General features: G+C 42.5%; 1 protein-coding gene across 2 annotated transcripts in view; it reads left to right on the top strand.

The window, feature by feature from the left end:
- The window catches only part of LOC127455347 (peroxidasin homolog), a 103,285-nt gene that overhangs the window by 15,437 nt on the left and 66,498 nt on the right, over window positions 1–21,350 (top strand). For both annotated transcript variants that reach the window (XR_007899662.1, XM_051723161.1), the window contains exons 2-3: window positions 17,223–17,294; window positions 17,796–17,867. Coding sequence is in view for 1 of the 2 variants with exons in the window: in XM_051723161.1 (XP_051579121.1) it covers window positions 17,223–17,294; window positions 17,796–17,867 (144 nt within the window). In the remaining variant the exon portion in view is untranslated. The remainder of the gene's footprint in view (window positions 1–17,222; window positions 17,295–17,795; window positions 17,868–21,350) is intronic.

Genomic DNA, 21,350 nt, shown 5'->3' with positions numbered 1-21,350 from the left:
GTTTGAATCAGGTGGTGTAACCCAGAAAAAACTTGATATTTGTGAGTCAAAAATTCATAATATTTTTATATAAAAAAAAATTTAGCTTGAAAAATTAATTTGAAAACCTTTTGGAAACGAAAGATCAAGTTTATACTCTCATGTATTCAAGGTGCGAAGAAAGTGTTGTTACTTGATGGTTACATCATATGACAATTTGAAAGTTTTAAATATTTTTATAAAAAATACTATAAAGGTTTTTTAGGAATGGATGAAACAAAATTGGACACAAAGATTAGATTTCCGAGAACTTGACACAAGTGTTCTCAACTAGATTTTTAAAAGATTTCTTATTTAAACACCTTGGACAACCTTATTTGTCAATGACCCGTATTAGACCCACCATTAACAATCAAATGTGCATTTTTATTATACATTTTTATTAATATTCAAATTTAGAATTTTTATTTGACAGCCTTAAACTATTAACTATTACTTCAAATTAATGTTAGAGCTTTGATAAAAATGCTAGCTTCACATTTCTGCATTTAAACTCTTTGGAATGCTGGGACACTTTACTTCCATTGCAAGTGCATTACTGTAACTGTGATTTTTGCATTTCAAAGAAAAAACACACACAAAAACTGAGGAACAAATTCCTGGAAATCATTTCAACCAGAAAGTTCCTTGAATACAGAGTCCTTGTGTCATCAAATGAGAATGCCAGATAGTAAATATATCATAAGCAGTTATAAGTTATAACCCAGTCATAAACCACACAGAGAGATTGGGGTGGAAACGTTAGTGTTCAATGAGTGGCAGCAATCCAAGCTGAATGTCTAAGTGTGACTCTGGATAAGGTTAATTTACGAATCGATAAGCAACTTTTAAGCATGTAAAAAAAATGTGTGACATTCTTCCTTAGGAGCACAGTCTCAACAAACTCTCATAAGTGTCTGGCGTGTTGATAAGGTTCTGCTTGGGGCGAGCTTGTGTCAGATATGTTATTATTTCCTTCTCGTTCTTTATCATACATTGAACTGGGGAATTTCCCATGTGATATCATGCTGGAAGTGAGCCTACAAGGAGCAAAACCACATCCTGTTTTTAGTTGACATGCATTCTCCCTATATTAGGTCACTTTTCTGTTCTTGAACACTGTCACTGTGAGCACTGACTGACTCGACTGGGAACGCTGGGAATTACTGTGACAGCAACAGATGGTACATTAGAAGTCATAAGCGTAGATGCACCTGCTCATTCTTTATTAGTGCTATTTTTCACATTTCAGAATAATAGTCAGGTTATCAAAAGTATGAAATAACTCACATGGATAATGTAATGAAAAAAAATGTTAACAAATTCAAAGCTGTCTTATATTTGAGCTTCTTCAAAGTAGCAACTCTTTGTCTAATTTCCAGCTCTGCACACTCTGTTCATTCTCTCAACCAACTTCCTGAGGTGCATCCTGAGATGATTTTTCACTGTCAACTGCTTTTCCTTCAATATCCCCTATATTTGGGCCAATGACGTGACACTATTTACTTTGAAATTTGCAGACAAATCAGAAGTGTTCCATTTTGATAATTTATAAGTAATTTTGCTCTGCACATATTATAGTAATTGGTAAAAACATCAAACTGGTCAAAGAGCCATGTGTCATATGTCGTTGGAATGCTCTCAAAGAGTATAAAACAACCAGCCACACAAAACATAATCGGTTTCACAGATCATTAGATAATACACGAAGTGCAATGTGCACACATTATATAATGTGCTATATCTGGTTAGCTTTCCTGGATCAGATAACTATAACCAGAGCTGGAAGTCATCCAAATATGGGCAGAGAGGATCGTTCACTGTAATTGCATATGGTCAAAAGGACATGGCACCAAGTACATGACACAGACTCAATGATGGCTCAAATGACACAGAATGGAACTGAATGAGATCTCGTTACTCATGCCTGCATGCTTTGGAGAGAGAGCATAGCTTTAGCTATTGTTGTATTTGCATGTGTAATTTGTTCTTGTGTACAATTATTGTTTTATTTGGTTGGAGACGTTTTTAGACACTAGGATCAATTACAGTGCTGTGAAAAGCCAAGGACAACATCCAGGAACTGCAGGCCTCTCTCGCATCAATAAAGGTCACTGTTCATGACTTCACTATCAGAAGACACTGTCCAGAAATGCAATCAATGGAAGACTGGTGAGGCAAAAACCATTGCTAACCCAGACGAACATTAAGTCTCTTCTGAATTTTGCCAAAACACACCTTGATGATCCTCAAACCTTTTGGGAGAATGTTCTGTGGACTGATGAGTCGAAAGTGGAACTGTTTGGAAGACAGGGGTCCCATTACATCTGACTGAAATCACAGAATTCCACAAAAAGAATATCATACCTACGGTTTAAGCATGGTGGTGGTGGCAGTGTGATGGTGTGGGGATGCTTTGCTGCTTCAGGGCCAGGGCGACTGGCAGTAATTGAGGGAAACATGAATTCTGCTCTCTACCAGAAAATCCTGAAGGAGAACGTCCGTCATCAGTCCATGAGTTAAAGCTCAAGCGCAACTGGATTTTGCAGCAAGACAATGATCCAAAGCAAAGGAGTAAGTCCAAATGGCTCAAAAGAAGCAAAATTAAAGTTTTGGAGTGGCCTAGTTAAAGTCCTGACTTGAACCCAATTGAGATGCTGTGGCAGGACCTTAAATGGGCAGTTCATGCTCAAAAACCCTCCAATGTGGCTGAACTAAAGCAGTTCTGCTAAGAACAGTTGGCCAAAATTCCACCACAGCATTTTGAAAGACTGATCTCCAGTTATCGGAAGTGTTTGGTTGCAGTTGTTGCTGCTAAAGGTGGCACAACCAGCTATTAAGTTTAAGGGGGCAGTTAGTTTTTCATATTATATGTGTACTATATTTCATATAGCACGATTGTGAGTGTGATATTGCTTATATACAACAGGGCATAGATTTGGCTTGAACATTGGGGGGGGGTTACAGTGTGAAGAATTTACATGTTTCCATTGATCATTGTATAAATATCGGGGGGGTGGGGGGTTGTACTTGCTTGTTTTGATTATTGGGGGTTACCTCCCCCAATCCCCCCTGGAATCTATGCCCTGCACCCAATCCTCTGTTAATAATTCAAAAACATCACTTTAGAACTAGTAACGGCAGCTTGGGCTCTTTCTGACAAGTTATTGGAGAAACAAGGATGTGTGTGTGTGTTTGAGAGAGAGAGAGAGAAAGGGAGCGATTGAGTGCTTACCTCTGTCTGTCGTCCCTCGCAAGCAGAGATGAACAGTAAAGCTATAGCTGTTTAACTCTATTCCTCATCTTTAGTGTTAGTCAGCTTGCTGAAGATAATTTTCTCAGTGTAAAAAATAGCCGTCCGAGTGGGGTCCTTCCTGAGTATTTCATTGTAGCCGGTTCGTTTCTCTCCTCCACTATGTTGAATGTTGTTGACATCTGAATTCTGCTCCCACTGCGGAAACTCTGGTAGTTAAGCACCTTGAATATGTGTGATTACTTCGTCTGTTGTGTCTCTCAGCTGTGATAAGTCTTAATGATGAAGCTGTATTTCCCAGTTGTAGTCAAGTAGTAATCCGAGCGGTCATGGTGTGAGAGACAATTGCCAATAATTTCAAAGAAACTCCTTGCTGACTGGCAGCGCTGACTGAAATGAACGTCAGTTCAACTCACTCATAACACACAAAAATTGTCTTTTGTCAACACCTGCTGGCTAAAATCTTTAATTTCACAGGGAAAAATGAAAAGACACATATCTAGCTTTTTACACATCTGCACTGCTCTTACACAAACAAAAGCGGAGTGATACAAAGAGTGAAGCATCTGACTACTTCTGTTCTGAGACATCAGCGCTCAATGAACGTCTCTCGTCAAATATGCCGGCCCTGCCTGCCGGCAGGTCATCCCTGCCTCTTCGGATCTGGTAGGGTGACAAGGGGAGAAAAAAAACAAGAGGGAAAGGCCAACACGGAGCGACAGTGGGAGAGAGAGAGGAGAGAGAGAGAAAAAAAAAACGTACTTGCCAGTTCTCTGATATGCCGTAGCCTGGTCCTCAGCCACTCCTCCACCCTCTAGTGGATGACAGCCGTACCTCCCCGGGCAGATCGGAGGCAGTCCTCCAGCCCCTGGCGGACAGAACGCCCCGCTGTGTTTTTCGGTGAATGGAAGGGGTCTCCCCCGCCCCTGGCAGCAGTTCTCCCGCTCCAGGTGGTGGGCCAGGAGCCCCTCCCCACTCACAGTCGCCGGTCCTCTCGACCCCGCTGCATTTTAGTGGCTGGTAGGGGTCTTCTCCACCCCTGGCAGCGGCCCTGACTGCTCCAGGCGGTCTGCTAGGAGCCCCTCCTCCCCTTGCGGTCAGTGGCCGTTCCTCCGCTCTCAGGCACCGGGCTCCTCCGTCCCCCGGCGGATGGCCATGGCTGCTCTGATGGGATGGATGGTAGTGGCGAGGACTCTACTACGGCACATGCCTCCTCCTTCCCGGGTTGCGGCACCAGTGTAACAAGGTAAAAGGGAAAGGAGCAGGCGAGAACTGGCTTAACAACATTAAGTTAATCATTAAATGATTATTTAACAAAAAGACAAACACAAACACATGCCGGGCAGCTGCCTGCAACTCTCTCTCTCTGGAACTGCCGCCTCCGGTCGCCTTTATCCCTCTCGTGGGCTTGATAAGCCTGATTAGGAGCCAGGTTTGCAGCATCATGACCCGGCCCTGCCCTCCTCCCTGCCACAGATATATTAAAATAAGCAAATAGTAATACAAGTGTTGCAACACGCAGTACCATATGTTTTTGCTTGTAGATGTCTATGAGGATTTTCAGGTAAATCTATTATGACTATAATATATAATTATGCCATAGTCAATAAGAGCAATTTATAAATTATGAAGGTGTTTGATGTCTTATCCAACAGGTTTCATCAGTTATCTGGTTGTTGCGGAATTCCCAGCATTTGAATTTATTCTTATGATGGATGTTGGACTTACAGATCTGCAGGAATGGCTGGTAGAGGTAGCTGTTCTAGCATGATGTAGATGACCTCACTCATTTTTTCAAAATATTTCCATTGCTGATCAGAAGAGGGTTTCTTGTTCTTTAAATGTTGTGTCTTGGCTGAAGGAGTTTGGCAAGTGTATAAAGCATCTGTTTTATTTCACAAGTCTATAAATCTGTGCATTCTTTATTGTATTGACCTGATATATTGTATGTTACTTCAAACACTGTACAAAGTTTAACATTGGGCAAAGTAAAATGCCTTTTTAATACATTCTTTTTGAAGAATGTCACTGGCTTTATTGCAAATAAATCGGTCCTCAATAAAAAAAAAATCAGCTTAAAGAATGTCACTTTTCAGACTGGTAAATGGCACAATCAGATTTTTTCGAGTAGAATTTACCAAATTGGGTTGGTTAACTCTTTGACCTAGACAGGTATCTGTGCGCTTCAAAGACAGAGCTTGTGTTCATGAGTGCTTCTGAAGTGCAGAATGGCTGTTGTCTTGGATTTCATTGAAATTTCTAAAGAGATGGCCGCTATAGTCCAGCTGGCACGTGCCCTGGTTACATAGCAATTTGCTGGTTTTGGCAAGTAAATTTGATTTAAAGTCAAAGTTGATAAAGTTGATTGTATCTTAATCCTTAAGTTTTTTTTCTCATACTAGGGAAGTTCAATTATGATGCAGATGCAGATACTGAGCATGGTACCCTTACACCTCGTCCTAACCAGACATATTGTGTTAAGATTCTAGCGACACGCATTTGGCCTGTCCACACCAGATGCGACGTGACACCACAATATTAATACACTAAAATGAGGATAATTGAGAATAAAATGTAGAAAACTGAGCAATCACAGACTTAAACAGTCTGTTTATTGAACGCAACTCATTTTCTCACTGAAGCTCCATATGGGCATTCGCTTTTTATGGCAAACCCGATGGGATAAATACACAATCACACACATACACAGGGTAAAGTTACATTATGAATCGCATCCTTCTTCAATGTTTTATGATTATGTTCATCCCATTCCGGGATGCAAAATGTCCCCGAATTTCAATATTTTCCCGACACGTGTAAAATGAGTCTGACGAGCATTTTGGCGCATGGCCATGAATGCAGTGTAATGTTCCTTCTGCCTGCACTCAAGAGCCACAAACCTCAATTTAATGTTCTGTATGCAAAAACAAGAGCAGCAGAAACTGAGTTGATCAAATAAAACGCGAGATATTCTGTTTGGCTGCATGAATTAAACATGCTTTAGATGTGTTCCTAATAGGGATGTGCCCGAAGCCGAATACCTTTTTCGGAAAGGCACGAATAATGACTTCAAAACGAATAATGGATTCATCCGAATAATATAAAAATATTCGTATGACTGATTATTCAATAGGCACAAGGATAAAGTGTCATTTTAAATAAACATATCCAAAATTACAAAGAATTTATGAATCTGTGCAGCCAATATTTCTAAAGTGTAACCCTTATGAATGAAAATGCGCACGTTGTGATTTCAGATCGGATGGGCGTGGTCTTGACTCCTTTTGGGGTCTCTGTTAATTGTGCGCTGTGTTGAGGAGGAGAGCGTGGCTGGGCCGTGATGATGCACGGCCGGCGCTGAATCAGCTGATCTGTGGGAGAGCGAGATAAAGGGGAGCCGGAAGCGGCAGTTCGAGAGAGACAGAGAGACACACGCATGTGTGTGTGTCTGTGTTTGTTTATGTTTGTTTAAGTTGAGTTTTCCAGCTGGTTCCCACCTGCTCCTTGCCCATTCTTTAACTGTTACAGTGGTGCCAAAACCCGGGAGGGAGGAGGGATGCACTGTCGCAGAGTCCTGCCATCCACCAGGGGAGCAGCTGAGGCTGTCTGCCTGGGGATGGAGGGTTTGCTGCCGGCCGCTGAGAGCCGGAGGAACCGCTGCCATCCACCGAAGAAGGGAGGAGCGGTTCCGTCTGCTAGGGGCCAGAGGACTCGCTGCCGTCTGCCGGGGGAGGAGAGAGCTGCCATCTGCCAGAGGAGCGGTTGAGGGCCGGGCGACAGTGCATCCTGGAGCCGGCGAGCAAGTTCTTCTCTCTCTCTCTCTCTGTGCTCCGCTCACCCTTTCCCTCTCCCCACGCCTCCCCTCGTCTCCCCCCCCAGGGTCTCAGCAGGCGGGGTGGACCACCGGCTGACAGAACGGTGGAAGGGCAGCGTCTCCCCTCCAGAGATGGGGGGAGTTGGTCAGACCGGTGGCGCCCCGGCCCGAAATGGGAGGGGGAGAAGTGTGATGAGGACAAGGGTGTGGCCGGGCCGCGATGATGCACGGCCGGCGCTGAATCAGCTGATCAGCAGGAGAGCGAGATAAAGGGGAGCCGGAGGCACCAGTTCGAGAGAGATAGAGAGACACACGCATGTGTATGTGTCTGTGTTTGTTTATGTTTGTTTAAGTTGAGTTTTGCATTAAAACTTTATGTTGACTGTTCAGCCGGTTCCCGCCTCCTCCTTGCCCAACCTTTACTTGTTACATGCATGTCTGGAGCTTATCAAGTGTAACATTAAGATACAACATCATATACACTTTCTACTTCTTGAAATGTTTATGTTAATGTATCACACTATACACACATGATCCCCATGTATTCATTTATAGCCTAAACCTGAGCGCGATGTTAAATTCCTGACCTGAAGTGATGATTTAACGTCGGAGCGTCTATCCGTCTTTTAAAGTTGACCACATTTATGTCCACATCAGTGATTAAGGAACTTAAGTGGTGAAGACTGTATTCCGAAAAAAAAAGTTAATGCTCCATAAAGGTTTAAATGCTCCATAGAGTATTCATCTATTCTGAATATTCCTCCCTATGTAAAATGAATAAACTGAAACATGCTCCGTCTTTCTTTTCTTATTCTTTAAGCTGTGCTACCTCTGGTAAGACGCTATATACATTTAACATTATTATTATTTTTATTATTATTATTATTGTTTAATTACATAACGGTGTCTTATCGTGACAAATCCTGATAGGTTTACAGGACTTTCACCTGTTTGTAGGCTATATTGATTTTATTTTCATTTATTTTAATGTTTGAATTTGTATTTATTATTCTCTACAAAATGTGTGCTTGACATTTCACATTTTGCTTGACACCTCCTGCCTTCAGAATAATGTTGTTATACATGCACAAACAAATGAAAATTCTGTTTCATGTTGATTTTAATATCTGAAATACCAGGAGAAACCACAACATATTCCAAGGTTAATGTAGCCTACAAATTAAAAAAAATAAATAAATATTCAAAAAAATAATAAAATGATATTTTTAAAATAATAGTTGTATAATAATAATTATAATAATAATAATAATAATTATTATTATTATTATGAAAAGGCATAAACAAGGCATATTTTATTAATAGAAACTATAAATGTAAGAGTAACCTTTAAAAATGGGCATTTCATTTAGTTTTGATGCACTTCCAGTTTAAGAACTGCCCACACGTGGTTCTATCCAAATACAGAGACAGATGCAGATAATTTTGTCATATGAACAGATACAAATACAGATAATGGCTTTGCTGCATATCCCTATTTCCTAATAGGATATTCATATTAGTGGTGGACAGAAAAGGGGTTTCAGTGGTCTATTCTTAAACCAGTATAATAAATGTTAATTAAAACATTTATTAAAATGGTTAGATTTATTGTATTAGTGTTTACTACAAAGCAGGGAAAAACAGAAAATGCTTATTCATTGCTTTGTTTGAGTTTTAGCAATGGTTATAATTTAACTTACCATGAATATTGATAGTAATAAAATTATGTCATTATATAAAAAAAATTGTTATGAATATGGGACTGTTTATCCATGCACTCCCTTGTTTTGGTTGCTTTACTTGTAAAACATCAAACAATTAAGACAAGATGTTTCAAAGTTTGTTAAATTTGCTCAATGCTAAAGGTTTTTTCTTTTACACATTTCGATTTCATAACATAATTCAATCAAATAGAATTTAGTCATCTTTAACTATATATATATATATATATATATATATATATATATATATATATATATATATATATATATATATATATATATACACACTATATTGCCAAAAGTATTCGCTCACCCATCCAAATAATTGAATTCAGGTGTTCCAATCACTTCCATGGCCACAGGTGTATAAAATGAAACACCTAGGCATGCAGACTGCTTCTACAAACATTTGTGAAAGAATGGGCTGCTCTCAGGAGCTCAGTGAATTCCAGCATGGTACTGTGATAGGATGCCACCTGTGCAACAAGTCCAGTCGTGAAATTTCCTTGCTACTAAATATTCCACAGTCTGTAATACAACTGTCAGTGGTATTATAACAAAGTGGAAGCGATTGGGAATGACAGCAACTCAGCCACGAAGTGGTAGGCCACGTAAAATGACAGAGCGGGGTCAGCGGATGCTGAGGCGCATAGTGCGCAGAGGTCGCCAACTTTCTGCAGAGTCAATCGCTACAGACCTCCAAAGTTCATGTGGCCTTCAGATTAGCTCAAGAACAGTGCGTAGAGAGCTTCATGGAATGGGTTTCCATGGCCGAGCAGCTGCATCCAAGCCATACATCACCAAGTGCAATGCAAAGTGTCGGATGCAGTGGTGTAAAGCACGCCACCACTGGACTCTAGAGCAGTGGAGACGCGTTCTCTGGAGTGACGAATCACGCTTCTCCATCTGGCAATCTGATGGACGAATCTGGGTTTAGTGGTTGCCAGGAGAACGGTACTTGTCTGACTACATTGTGCCAGCTGTGAAGTTTGGTGGAGGGGGGATTATGGTGTGGGGTTGTTTTTCAGGAGCTGGGCTTGGCCCCCTAGTTCCAGTGAAAGGAACTCTGAATGCTTCAGCATACCAAGAGATTTTGGACAATTCCATGCTCCCAACTTTGTGGGAACAGTTTGGGGATGGCCCCTTCCTGTTCCAACATGACTGCGCACCAGTGCACAAAGCAAGGTCCATAAAGACATGGATGAGCGAGTTTGGTGTGGAAGAACTTGACTGGCCTACACAGAGTCCTGACCTCAACCCGAAAGAGCACCTTTTGGGATGAATTATAGCGAAGACTGCGAGCCAGGCCTTCTCGTCCAACATCAGTGTCTGACCTCACAAATGCGCTTCTGGAAGAATGGTCAAAAATTCCCATAAACACACTCCTAAACCTTGTGGAAAGCCTTCCCAGAAGAGTTGAAGCTGTTATAGCTGCAAAGGGTGGGCCGACGTCATATTAAACCCTATGGATTAAGAATGGGATGTCACTTAAGTTCATATGCGTCTAAAGGCAGATGAGCGAATACTTTTGGCAATATAGTGTATACACACACACACACACACACACACACACACACTGTATATAAACTGCATATAAACTGAATATTTTAAGTTTAATTAATTTAGTTAAAAATTACACAATTAATTTAGATGGAATTTTGTTATGTAATTCAAATCCATTTCTTAAAAATAGGATAAAATACTACTTTCATTTAAATAAATGCCATACATATGATAGTTTCCATATCAAACAAGGAGTAAACAATCATAAATAATATGTTCCCTATCTGTCACTCACTCGACGTTGTGTCGATGTAGTGACACTAGGGGTCACTCTTGGGAGCCCCAAACACCTCTGCTTTTTTGAAAAAAAGGCCAATGAGAATTGGCGAGTGGAATTTGCATGCCACTCCCCCGGACATACAGGTATAAAAGGAGCTGGTGTGCAACCACTCATTCAGATCACAAGATCGTGGGAGGCACCTTTTACTGTCCGGTCCCGGTCTTTCAACTCCCCCACTCTCGCTACCCTCGATGGCGGAGCGGCCAGGGGGTATTCGGTGATCCCCCAGGTGGATAAGGTGCTCGTGGTGCACCTGTGTCTGCAGAGCGCTGCCACCTGGCATGGGCACCTGAAACTCCCATCCAGGGTCTGTCGGTTTACATCATCCCTGATGGCTAGAGCCTACGGTGCCGCTGGACAAGCCACCTCCGCCCTGCACACCATGGCTCTCCTGCAAGTACACTAAGCCAAGGCGCTAAAAGAACTGCACGAGGGTAGTTCTGACGCAGGATTGATGCAGGAACTGTGCTCGGCGTACAACCTCGCACTCCGGGCAACGAAGGTCACGGCACGGTCTCTCGGGCAGGCGATGTCCACCATGGTGGTCCAGGAGCACCACCTTTGGCTCAACTTGGTTGAGATGCACGAGGCTGACAAGGCACGGTTCCTTGACGCCCCCATCTCCCAGGTTGGCCTATTCGGCAACACCATCGAGGATTTAGCCCAGCAGTTCTCTGCGGTGAAGCAGCAGACGGAGGCCATACAGCACATCCTGACCCGGCACGGCTCAAGACTCCGCACCCTGTCTGCTTATCGCCAAGGGCATCCTCCTGCAACTACAACACAGGCTCCGCTGTAGCCCACCCCGTGGTCCGGCCCCAGCATGGAGCCCAGCGCAGGAAGCAGACACCACCCTTCTCACGGCCAGCCGCCAAGAACCCGAGGAAGGCTTCGAAGTGCCCCTGAGATGGGCGAACCAGGGGCAAGGAAACCCGCTTCTCCGGAGCTGGTGAGCAGACCACTCCATCCCCCGGTGGAGGGCCGGGTGGAGAATCTTTTGTTTCATTTTCATTTTATTTCGCCGCATGTCCAAGAGGCTGTGGTACCCAAAAATTCAACAAAAGAGCGGTTTTCTTGTTCCCTGGGTCACATGTTCGGTATGCACGGCCGTCATCATGACCACCGTCCACCGTCCCATGTTTGCAGGTATGGCGCCCCAGCGGCTGTCACCCCGCCCCTTTGCGCCCAGCTGTGGCACAAACACACCCACGCGGGATTGGGTCTGGTGGACTACGGTGACGAGACTCCTCCTCCCCCCTCCTCGGCCAATCTTATGGTGGGCGGCAGGAGCCAGGTAAGTGCTTCGATGTCCCTGGACTCAGCATGGCCACGGAGCTCGAATCCCCTCGACGTGGCACCTCGAGCTCTGCCCCGCCGTGAGGCCAAAGGGCGAGAACGCCACTACCTTGTGTGCGGAGATCATTACCCTACTGCGCAAGGGCGCGATAGAGCCTGTCCCTCCAGCCGAAATGACGAAAGGGTTCTACAGCCCTTACTTCATCGTACCAAAGAAAGGTGGTGGGTTGTGACCAATCCTGGACCTGCGAGTACTGAACCGGGCTTTGTACAACTCCCGTTCAAGATGCTGACTCAAAATAGCATTCTAGTGAGCGTCCGGCATCAAGATTGGTTCGTGGCGGTAGACCTGAAAGACGCGTACTTTCATGTCTCGGTCTTACCTCGACACAGACCCTTCCTGCGGTTTGTCTTTGAAGGCCAGGCGTACCAGTACAAGGTCCTCCCCTTCGGCCTGTCCCTGTCCCCTCACGTCTTCACAAAGGTCATAGAGGCTGCCTTTGGCCCACTAAGGGAAGTGAGTGTCCGCATCCTCAACTATCTCGACAACTGGCTAATCCTAGCTCACTCTCGAGAGTTGCTGTGCGCACACAAGGACCTCATGCTCTGGCACCTCAGCTGACTGGGGCTTCGGGTCAACTGGGAAAAGAGCAAGCTCTCCCCGGTTCAGAGCATCTCTTTTCTCGGTCTGGAGTTGGACTCAGTCTCAAACGAGCGTGCACAGTTGGTGCTGAACTGTCTGAAGGCGTTCAGACAGAGAGCAGTGGTTCCACTGAAACTTTTTCAGAGGCTCCTGGGGCATTTGGCATCCTTAGCGGCAGCCACACCGCTCGGGTTGATGCATATGAGACACATCGTGTGGCCATTACGCCGATCTGTCGCCGCCTCTTGGACCGACCTTGCATTTCTGTGGGCAGGGGTTCCCCTAAAGCAGGTCTCCAGGTGCGTCGTGGTTGCAAAAGATGCCTCTAAGATGGGCTGGGGCGCCGTATGCAACGGGCACACAGCCGCCAGCTCCTGGATTGGCCCGCGGCTGCGTTGGCACATCAACTGCCTAGAGTTGTTGGCAGTACTGCTCGCCCTGCAGAGGTTTCGGCTGTTGATCCAGGGCAAGCACGTGTTGGTCCGGCCGGACAACACAGCATCGGTAGCGTACAGTACATCAACCGCTAAGCGGTCTACGCTCCCATTGCATGTCACAACTCACCCGCCGTCTTCTCCTTTGGAGTCAGCAGTGCCTCAGGTTGCTACGAGCCACTCACATCCTGGGCGACTTCAACACCGCAGCGGATGCACTGTCTCGTCAGGTTACCCTCAGGGGAGAGTGGAGACTCCACCCTCAGGTGGTCCAGCTGATTTGGAGTTGATTGCCTTGAAGTGGCATCTGTTCACTAAGTGGTGTTCTTCCCGACACGAAGACACCCAGAGATGCGCAGTCGGATCAGTGCTTTCCTTCCTGCAGGAGAGGCTGGAGGGGTGGCTGTCCCCCTCCACCCTGAAGGTGTATGCAGCCGCTATTTCGGCACATCACGATGCAGTAGATGGTAAGTATTTGCACGACTTGATCATCAGGTTCCTGAGAGGTGCTAGGAGGTTGAATCCCTCCAGACCGTGCCTCGTCCCCTCATGGGACCTCTCCGTAGTCCTTCGGGGTCTATAGGGAGCTCCCTTTGAGCCCTTGGAGTTAGCTGAGCTTAAGGCACTCTCTTTAAAGACTGCCTTCCTGACTGCGCTCACTTCCATCAAAAGGGTAGGGACCTGCAGGCATTCTCTGTCAGCGAATCGTGCCTGGAGTTCGGTCCGGGTTACTCTCAAGTCATCCTGAGACCCCGACCGGGCTATGTGCCCAAGGTTCCCACGACTCCTTTTAGGGATCAGGTGGTGAACCTGCAAGCACTGCCCCAGGAGGAGGCAGACCCAGCCTTGGCATTGCTGTGTCCGGTGCGAGCTTTACGCATCTATTTGGATCGCACTCAGAGCCTTAGAAGCTCCAAGCAGCTCTTTGTTTGCTTTGGTGAACAGAGGAAAGGAAGCACTGTCTCCAAACAGAGGATCGCCCACTGGGTCATTGACGCCATCACAATGGCATATCAGGCTCAGGACGTGCCAACCCCTGCAGGGTTACGAGCCCACTCCACCAGGAGTGTGGCGGCCTCCTGGGCCCTGGCCAGTGGCGTCTCTTTGGCAGACATCAGCAGAGCAGCGGGATGGGCAACACCCAACACCTTTGCGATGTTCTACAAGCTCCGTGTTGAGCCGGTCTCATCCCGTGTATTGGCAGGCACGAGCAGGTAAGTTCCGGGACAACTGGCCAGGTGTACCACTTGCGCATAGCGCCTTTCCCCTCCCTTGAGGTGAAGACGTGCGCTCTTGACTCCCAGTCATGTTCACAGACTGTGATCCCTAGATGACTTTTCTCCTTAGCCCTCTGGCAGCTGAGTTTGCGGAGAAACTCGCTGACTGGCCCAGTATGTGCGCTAATGAGCCCCTGTACTGAGGTAGGTGCTCCACATGTGCTGGTTCCCCGAAGGCGACCCCATGTGATATTTTCCGCGGCAAACTGCGTCTTCCTTGGGCAGAGGCCCCTCTGCCCCCAGTCGCCATGCTCTGTAGAACTCTTCCCCCTTTGGGTAGGACCTACCATGGGACCTCTCCACATGACATACTTCCAGCAAGACTCTGTAAGACCATGTGACGTATTCCACTCAAAATACCGCCCCCCCCCCCCCCTTTTTGGGCGGGGTGTGGTCTCTGCGGCCACAGTTCAGCTAGTGTGGCATTTTGTATAGGGACCCCTAGTGTCACTACATCGACACAACATCTCGTTCCCTCCTTCAGGGAACGGAGGTTACGAAAGTAACCAAGACGTTTTATTTCTTGTCTGATAGCCAGCAATAAGTTTTTCAGTCACTGATCAAGTGTCCAGGAATTTTACAGGGCCAAGGTGGCAACCCTAGCAGTACTCATGTTGTTATCGGCCAAAATAAAGTTGCTAATGAGATTCCGGCTTTAATATACTGCAATAAGAATAATTTTAGACCCATTTGTTGACTGCACTGGCCGGCACGAAATCGCAGAAATAGAAACCGTTCCAAAAGCCCTGTCGCTGTCGTTCGTCGTGTGTCGTGGCTGGTTAGGACAAAAACTATGATTAACATGGAAAAGCTACCTTTTATCGTGTGCTGTCGCATCTGGTTAGGTCATGGTGTTAGACGCTTAGACTGGGTTTCACTGGCACTGGTAAATGCATCAAGGATATTAAATTAAATTAATTATCTAACATTTTAATTCGATTTAATTTAAATCGATTTGTATACATTCTTACAGAGTTCCCACAGTCATCATTGCATATGCTGTTGACTACTAAAAGAGGATCACAAAGCAGTTGTAGTGCACATGCGTCGAACATGTCTGTTTTCCCTCGCAGTCAAAAGAGTATACTTTGAAAGGCTGAGCACTTACCTGTGTGCAAGAGGACCCTGCACATGGAAAAATGATTAGTATACCAAGCCTTTACAACACAAACACTTTTAAATAAATATTGTCTATGCTACGAATATGGGCTGATGCATACTATATGAGCAGTAATTCATCAACAGTAGATCAATATTCATCAATAGTTTGCAGCAATCGCTTGTCATAAATGTCTGATATTCCAGTAATCTGTTATTATAAAAAAAATATTTGTTTTCCTTTTCTCTAAGGACACTGTATAAACATTTAATAATGTCTGTGCTTTATATGTGTCTTTTTTTAATAACATTTATAATTGTGCCATAAACGGTGATGGAGACTTGGCTCTGTGACAATGTTTTACATGTATTAACCAAATTAAGCTTTTATAGCCAATATATTCATCAGATGAATTATTTTTTTTTTTTTTTTTTTTTTTTTTTTTATGTAGGTATTTATATATACAGTAGGGAAAGGAACATGGAGAAATAAAAAAATGTTTGCAGATAACTGATAGTTCCAAAAAGCAAATATCAGCAATGATTAATCGGTAAAACCAAAATATTGGTCGACCTCTAATGCAAGCAGTGGCCAGGGAAGTATGCCATAGGGTATAGCTGACATCAGATGTGGTTTTGCTAATGAGTTCAAAGTGCAGGATAATGGGGTTTGATTGGGGCTCGGGGCAGGATCTGGGTAGGACAGGATAATAGCTTATGAGGTAAGGCCAGAGAAATGAATTGTGATAATGTTTGTTTTGGTCCTAATTATGGTTCGGAAACTCTCCAGGTTACATCCTGAGAATAGCAGATTCCGATATGCATAACAATACAGCACAGCTGAAAGCATGACTTTAAATAGTTTGCTACATGTCTGACTTAACTGATGAGTCTTTTGTCTAGACTGAGTTTCAAACATTGCCAGGAAGACTTTTTTAAAGCTTAAGGATCATAAAAGAAAAGGATCTATGCCCTATCGTGGATTTCGACATTCTCTGTACTATCAAAAGAACTTTGTGACCTTCAGGAGTGTGAAAGATTGTATGGTATTAAAAGATCTCTACAAGAGGTACTGAGAGGCCAGACCATTTATGGCTTTAAAGGCCTTTTTTTTTTTTTAAACAACAGGCAGCCAATGTTAGCAGGACATTCAGCTAATATTGTGTTACAGTAATAAACAGAATCCCTCTTGAAGTTATGAATGCATGAACTAAACATTAACAGAGAACATGTTGCACAATTTAGGACAAGTGGAAAAGGCTATTCTAGTGACATTAGAAATGTAGCTTTCAAATGACAAATAACATGACATCCAGCCCTTAGTTGTAGATCATGACATAATAACAGAACCATCTAGACAGATTGTATTTAGGCAGCTTACTTCTAAATGTGTGTGGTCCAATTAATAATAACTTTTATCAGAATGGGAGCATGTACAAGGAGAACAACAAAGGAAGGACCTAATACAGAGCCTTGAGGCACTCCATACTTTACTTTTTTTAGGTTAGGCCTCTTCTCATTTACACACACAGAGTGGTTGTGATTTGACAATTTTGATCCAAACCAGGCCAGAGACTGTCCATTTATGCCAATTTGATTCTTAAGCATGTCCAGAAAATAATGTTATGATGAATAACATCTATTAGCGCTAGAATTTGAAATGGGTTTAGATCTATTACTGAACTTTTTTTGCTTGTAATTTATTTTCATCCACAGATCCAAGTTATGATATTTACTTTGTGTCAATGACAAAGTTGGGCACATAAAATACCATACATTTACACATGTTTTGTTTCAATCAAAATTGTTTATCTTTTGTTTTCAGAGACCTGAGGTTTAACAAAATCAAGGATTTACAGCCAGGTTCCTTCAGACGATTAAAGAATCTTAATACACTGTAAGTGTTGTTGTTTTCTATACTCTTACCTTCTTGTAAAACTTTTATGAGTGTGGTGGAAATGGGTCACATTTAATACTCTGTCCTAATGTTTATGCTTATGTGACTCCACTCCAGATGTAGGTCACATTTTCCCCCCTTTAGATCCTCTATTCATCCTAAAGCAGGTCCACTGTCAGGTCACCATATGTATCCTTTAAACTGTTCAGGTCAAGCTCTCCGAGAAAAGTCAGAGATACAAAGTAAACGGAGTGGACAAAAAAACATTGTGTTAATTTAAATGTATAGATTCATTCATAATGTGTTTTCTGTGTCAGAGTTAACATGCTGTTTGGGTTATTGAAATCATGAAAAATACAAAGTCTGAATGAATATTCATTGTAAAACCTAATATTTTCAAGCACATAAAGTTTGTTTAATGTTACATAATACCGTAATGTATGTGGGGTTTTGTAAAACCCTCAGTTATGATGTCTAATATATTTTCTGTCTTTCTTTAAGCCTTTTAAACAACAACCACATCAGAAGAATCCCAAGAGGAGCCTTTGAAGATTTGGAAAGCCTTAAATATCTGTGAGCTTTTCTTTATCAGATTTGACTTCTGGGGAAACAGCTTGGGTTATAGATTCTAAAATGTTGATAGAAACTGTGGAAATGATGATACTTTTTGCACAAACACTGTTGATACTCTATATATTGGTGTATGCAAAACCAAAAATGTACATTCTGTTATTATCTCGCGCCCATATCCTTATGTTTTTTTTCTTTTTCTTTCCTGGAACACAAAAGGAGATATTTTGCTGAATGTCTGAGCCACTGTTTCCTTTATAATGAAAACAAAGGGTTTTTCCAAAAGCAATTTCCAAAAAGACATATGGTAGCTTTGAGTGAGGAACAGATCTAGTAGGTATTTGCTGACACTTATTCCCTCCATGGTAGCTTTCAAATTTCATTGGTGGATGCATGTTTTCAAATATGCCACAACAGTATACTGTTTGTCACGGCAGGTTTGACGTCATGCCGAATTTCATTGGTCATTTTGTCTTGTGACCAATTTCTAGGACAATAATGAATTCAATTGAGGTATGACAACAAAGCTATGCTCACACAAAGCTATTGTATGACTTCAGAAGTCTGGAATATAGAGCACAAGTCACATAGACTAGTTTTATGGTGCTTGTATTGTGTATTTTTTACTGTATACTTTCATTGTTTTGAAAACAGCAATTTGGACATTCTGCAATGTACCTCTTTTTATGTTTCATGGAAGAAAGTAAGTCAGAATTTTCATTTTTGGTCAACTACTCTTTTAAATGTACAATACTATGGATGATCTATGATGATTTCTTCTTAAATTTGCCATTTCACTTTATTTATGAACCTTGAGCCAAAATGAACTATGCTCACTACATTTATGAATGATTTAGTGGTTCTTATTGCTATTGTTTGAGATGAGCACATGGAACGAAGCTCTCAGACATGTGTGGAACTTAATTACCTGTGGTATGAAATTATCTGTCTGACGACTCTGAGCCAAAAGTGCAGAGATCAGACAGAGCTGGAAGAATTTGTCTCAGGGCAGCAGACAGTGCACAGTTTCTGTCTGTGTTGGTCATGGGCCAATTAGAGAAGACGTTTTAGTTGTGGTGAGAGCAGTCTGTGTTTATATTGAAATAGAGTCTGTTGTTTTAAATGTTTAACACCTGGTTTTGTGCAGACAACATCTAAACTCAGCTGGTGAGATATTACAGGAAGGGTGCAAATATAATGACAATACAAAAAGTGGCTTTAGAGTGCAATATATTGTTTATTTCCATATTATTGAACATAAGCCAATCATTGGCCTACATTTCACAGCAATCCATTTTGCAATTGAATTCGTCAAATCAATCCGAGATTTGTTATAAGGGCTTGTTTAAGGACGTGTCAATGTACACCTGCATCACATGGATGCTTTTGGATTATCTCTGTTGTCATAAACGCACCATTTTTAGGTTGCTGTGTCAAGTCAAATTAAGTTTGAAACGTAGAAAAAACATGTCTAGAGATCCCTGCGTTCGGATCTGCGCTCCATCAAGCTGTGTTTGTACGCAAGAATGTGTTCTCATCTTGTGTTGTCTGCTCTTGGTAAGTGTGGTTTGTTCTCTGTCTGTTTGAGCTGCATGTTGCCTATACAGCGATTTTTGCTTACTGTCCCCTGGAGAAAACATGCTTGAATTGCTTATAAAAGGAATATTCCTTATTATGGTCTGGGGACATGATTAATTGCATTAATGTTTTTAATTAATTTAACACGTTAAATCGACAGCCCTAGTTCTAACTAATAACACACAAATTATTTTATTGTCCTTGTACATACTGAATACATCATTCAAACATTCACAGTGTAGGTTGAAAAAAGTATGTGAACCCCCTAGGTTATTGACGTCAACAAAAGCTAATTAGATTCAGGAGTTGGCAAACCTGGCATCCAATTAATGAAATGAGATTGGAGGTGTGGATTAGAGCTACTTTGACTTATAAAAAGCACTCAAACATTTTGAGTTTGCGATTCACAAGAAGCATCTGTCAACGTGGACCATGCCTCACAAAAAAGAGATCTCAGAAGACCTATAATCAAGAGTTGTTGCTTTGCATAAAGCTGGAAAGGGTTACATATTTATCTCGAAAAGATTAGATATTCAGCTGTGAACAGTTTGAAAAATTGTCTATAAATGGAAAAGATTTAGTACTGTGGCTACTCTCTCGCCATCCAGCCAAGATGACTCATAGGGCACACTGCAGAATGATCAGCGAGGTAAAAAAGAACCCTAGAGTGACAGCTAAAGACTTGATAGAATAACTGGAACAGGTTAACATCTCTGTTCATGAGTATACTATACAGAAAACATTAAAACAGGCATGGTGTCCATGGCAGGACACCACAAAGGAAGCCGCTGCTTTCCAACTTTGAAAATCGCATCTCAAGATCCCTGCATTCTGTTGTGCTTCGTCCAGCTGTCAAGAATTCGTCCTGTATAACCGGCTCTCATTCTGTGGCTGCACTGCTTCTGAGGTTTGTTGAGGTGCGCTGACTGCCCCTTGCTGTACTTTAAGCTTGAATTGCTTCGATGGTTGGAAAATGTGTACTTTTATTACAGAATTTATGTACGGGTCAGGATGCATGATTTATTGCGTCAAATATTTTTAAATATATATATATATATATATATATAATCGATCGCACTAAATTAATGTGTTAAATCGACAGCCATAATTAATTTCATTGTTCATTTTAAGTTCATGGTAGATCATAATAGATTAACTAATGTTAATATATTAAAATTGTTATTGAAAACAATTATTAGTATATGTTGCAATTATCATTAACTAATATTAATAAAAAGTGTTAATTTTTCATTACAATTATTGGAGGGGGGGTGGCATGCTTAGGAGTCATTAAATACAAATACATAGGCAAAAAAACGTAATGGCCATAAAAATAGGCTTTATGCAAACTATAATTGCTTTTGATTTTGAGGTGAAATATGACCCAGACGCTCTGTCATCATCACACATTTTTATAGTAGTTTAGTAGTATATAGGGCAGTTTAATTGTCTTTTCTTTTACTTATTGTTTGATCAGTTTAGTAAGAAGAAGGGGAACTTGGGTTTTTGTGTATTATTTTGGCCTGGTCTGCTTCTTAAGGTTAACCCCACATTTTGATTAATTTCTTAAAATAAATTGTTGTATATTTCTACTTCCGTCTCACAGCACTTTTCTGTTGCGACCTGACTCTAGACGGGTCGTAACAATACTCAGTCTTGCTGTCCAGCGACCCAGTCTTCAAACAGAGAACTTCACTCTTCCTGTTGGTCACTCATTTTAAAGAGTGCTCCAGTGATCCATTATTCAAGCTGTCCATTATGTGCTATCAGTATTCGGGCGGCAGTCTTCATTTATATTTGATTCAAGAAACAGACAGTTCGTCTAACATTTCTACTTTATTTTTCTGCATTTTGTTGCTGTTGACTGTTTAAAGTGCCAGTACAAGTGGCACTGTATGACAACAGATT

The sequence above is a fragment of the Myxocyprinus asiaticus genome, chromosome 17 (assembly GCF_019703515.2).
Source record: "Myxocyprinus asiaticus isolate MX2 ecotype Aquarium Trade chromosome 17, UBuf_Myxa_2, whole genome shotgun sequence".
Classification (NCBI taxonomy): Eukaryota; Metazoa; Chordata; class Actinopteri; order Cypriniformes; family Catostomidae; genus Myxocyprinus; species Myxocyprinus asiaticus.
The sequence above is the reverse complement of the archived record's forward strand: the minus strand, read 5'-3'. Positions and strand labels throughout refer to the sequence as shown.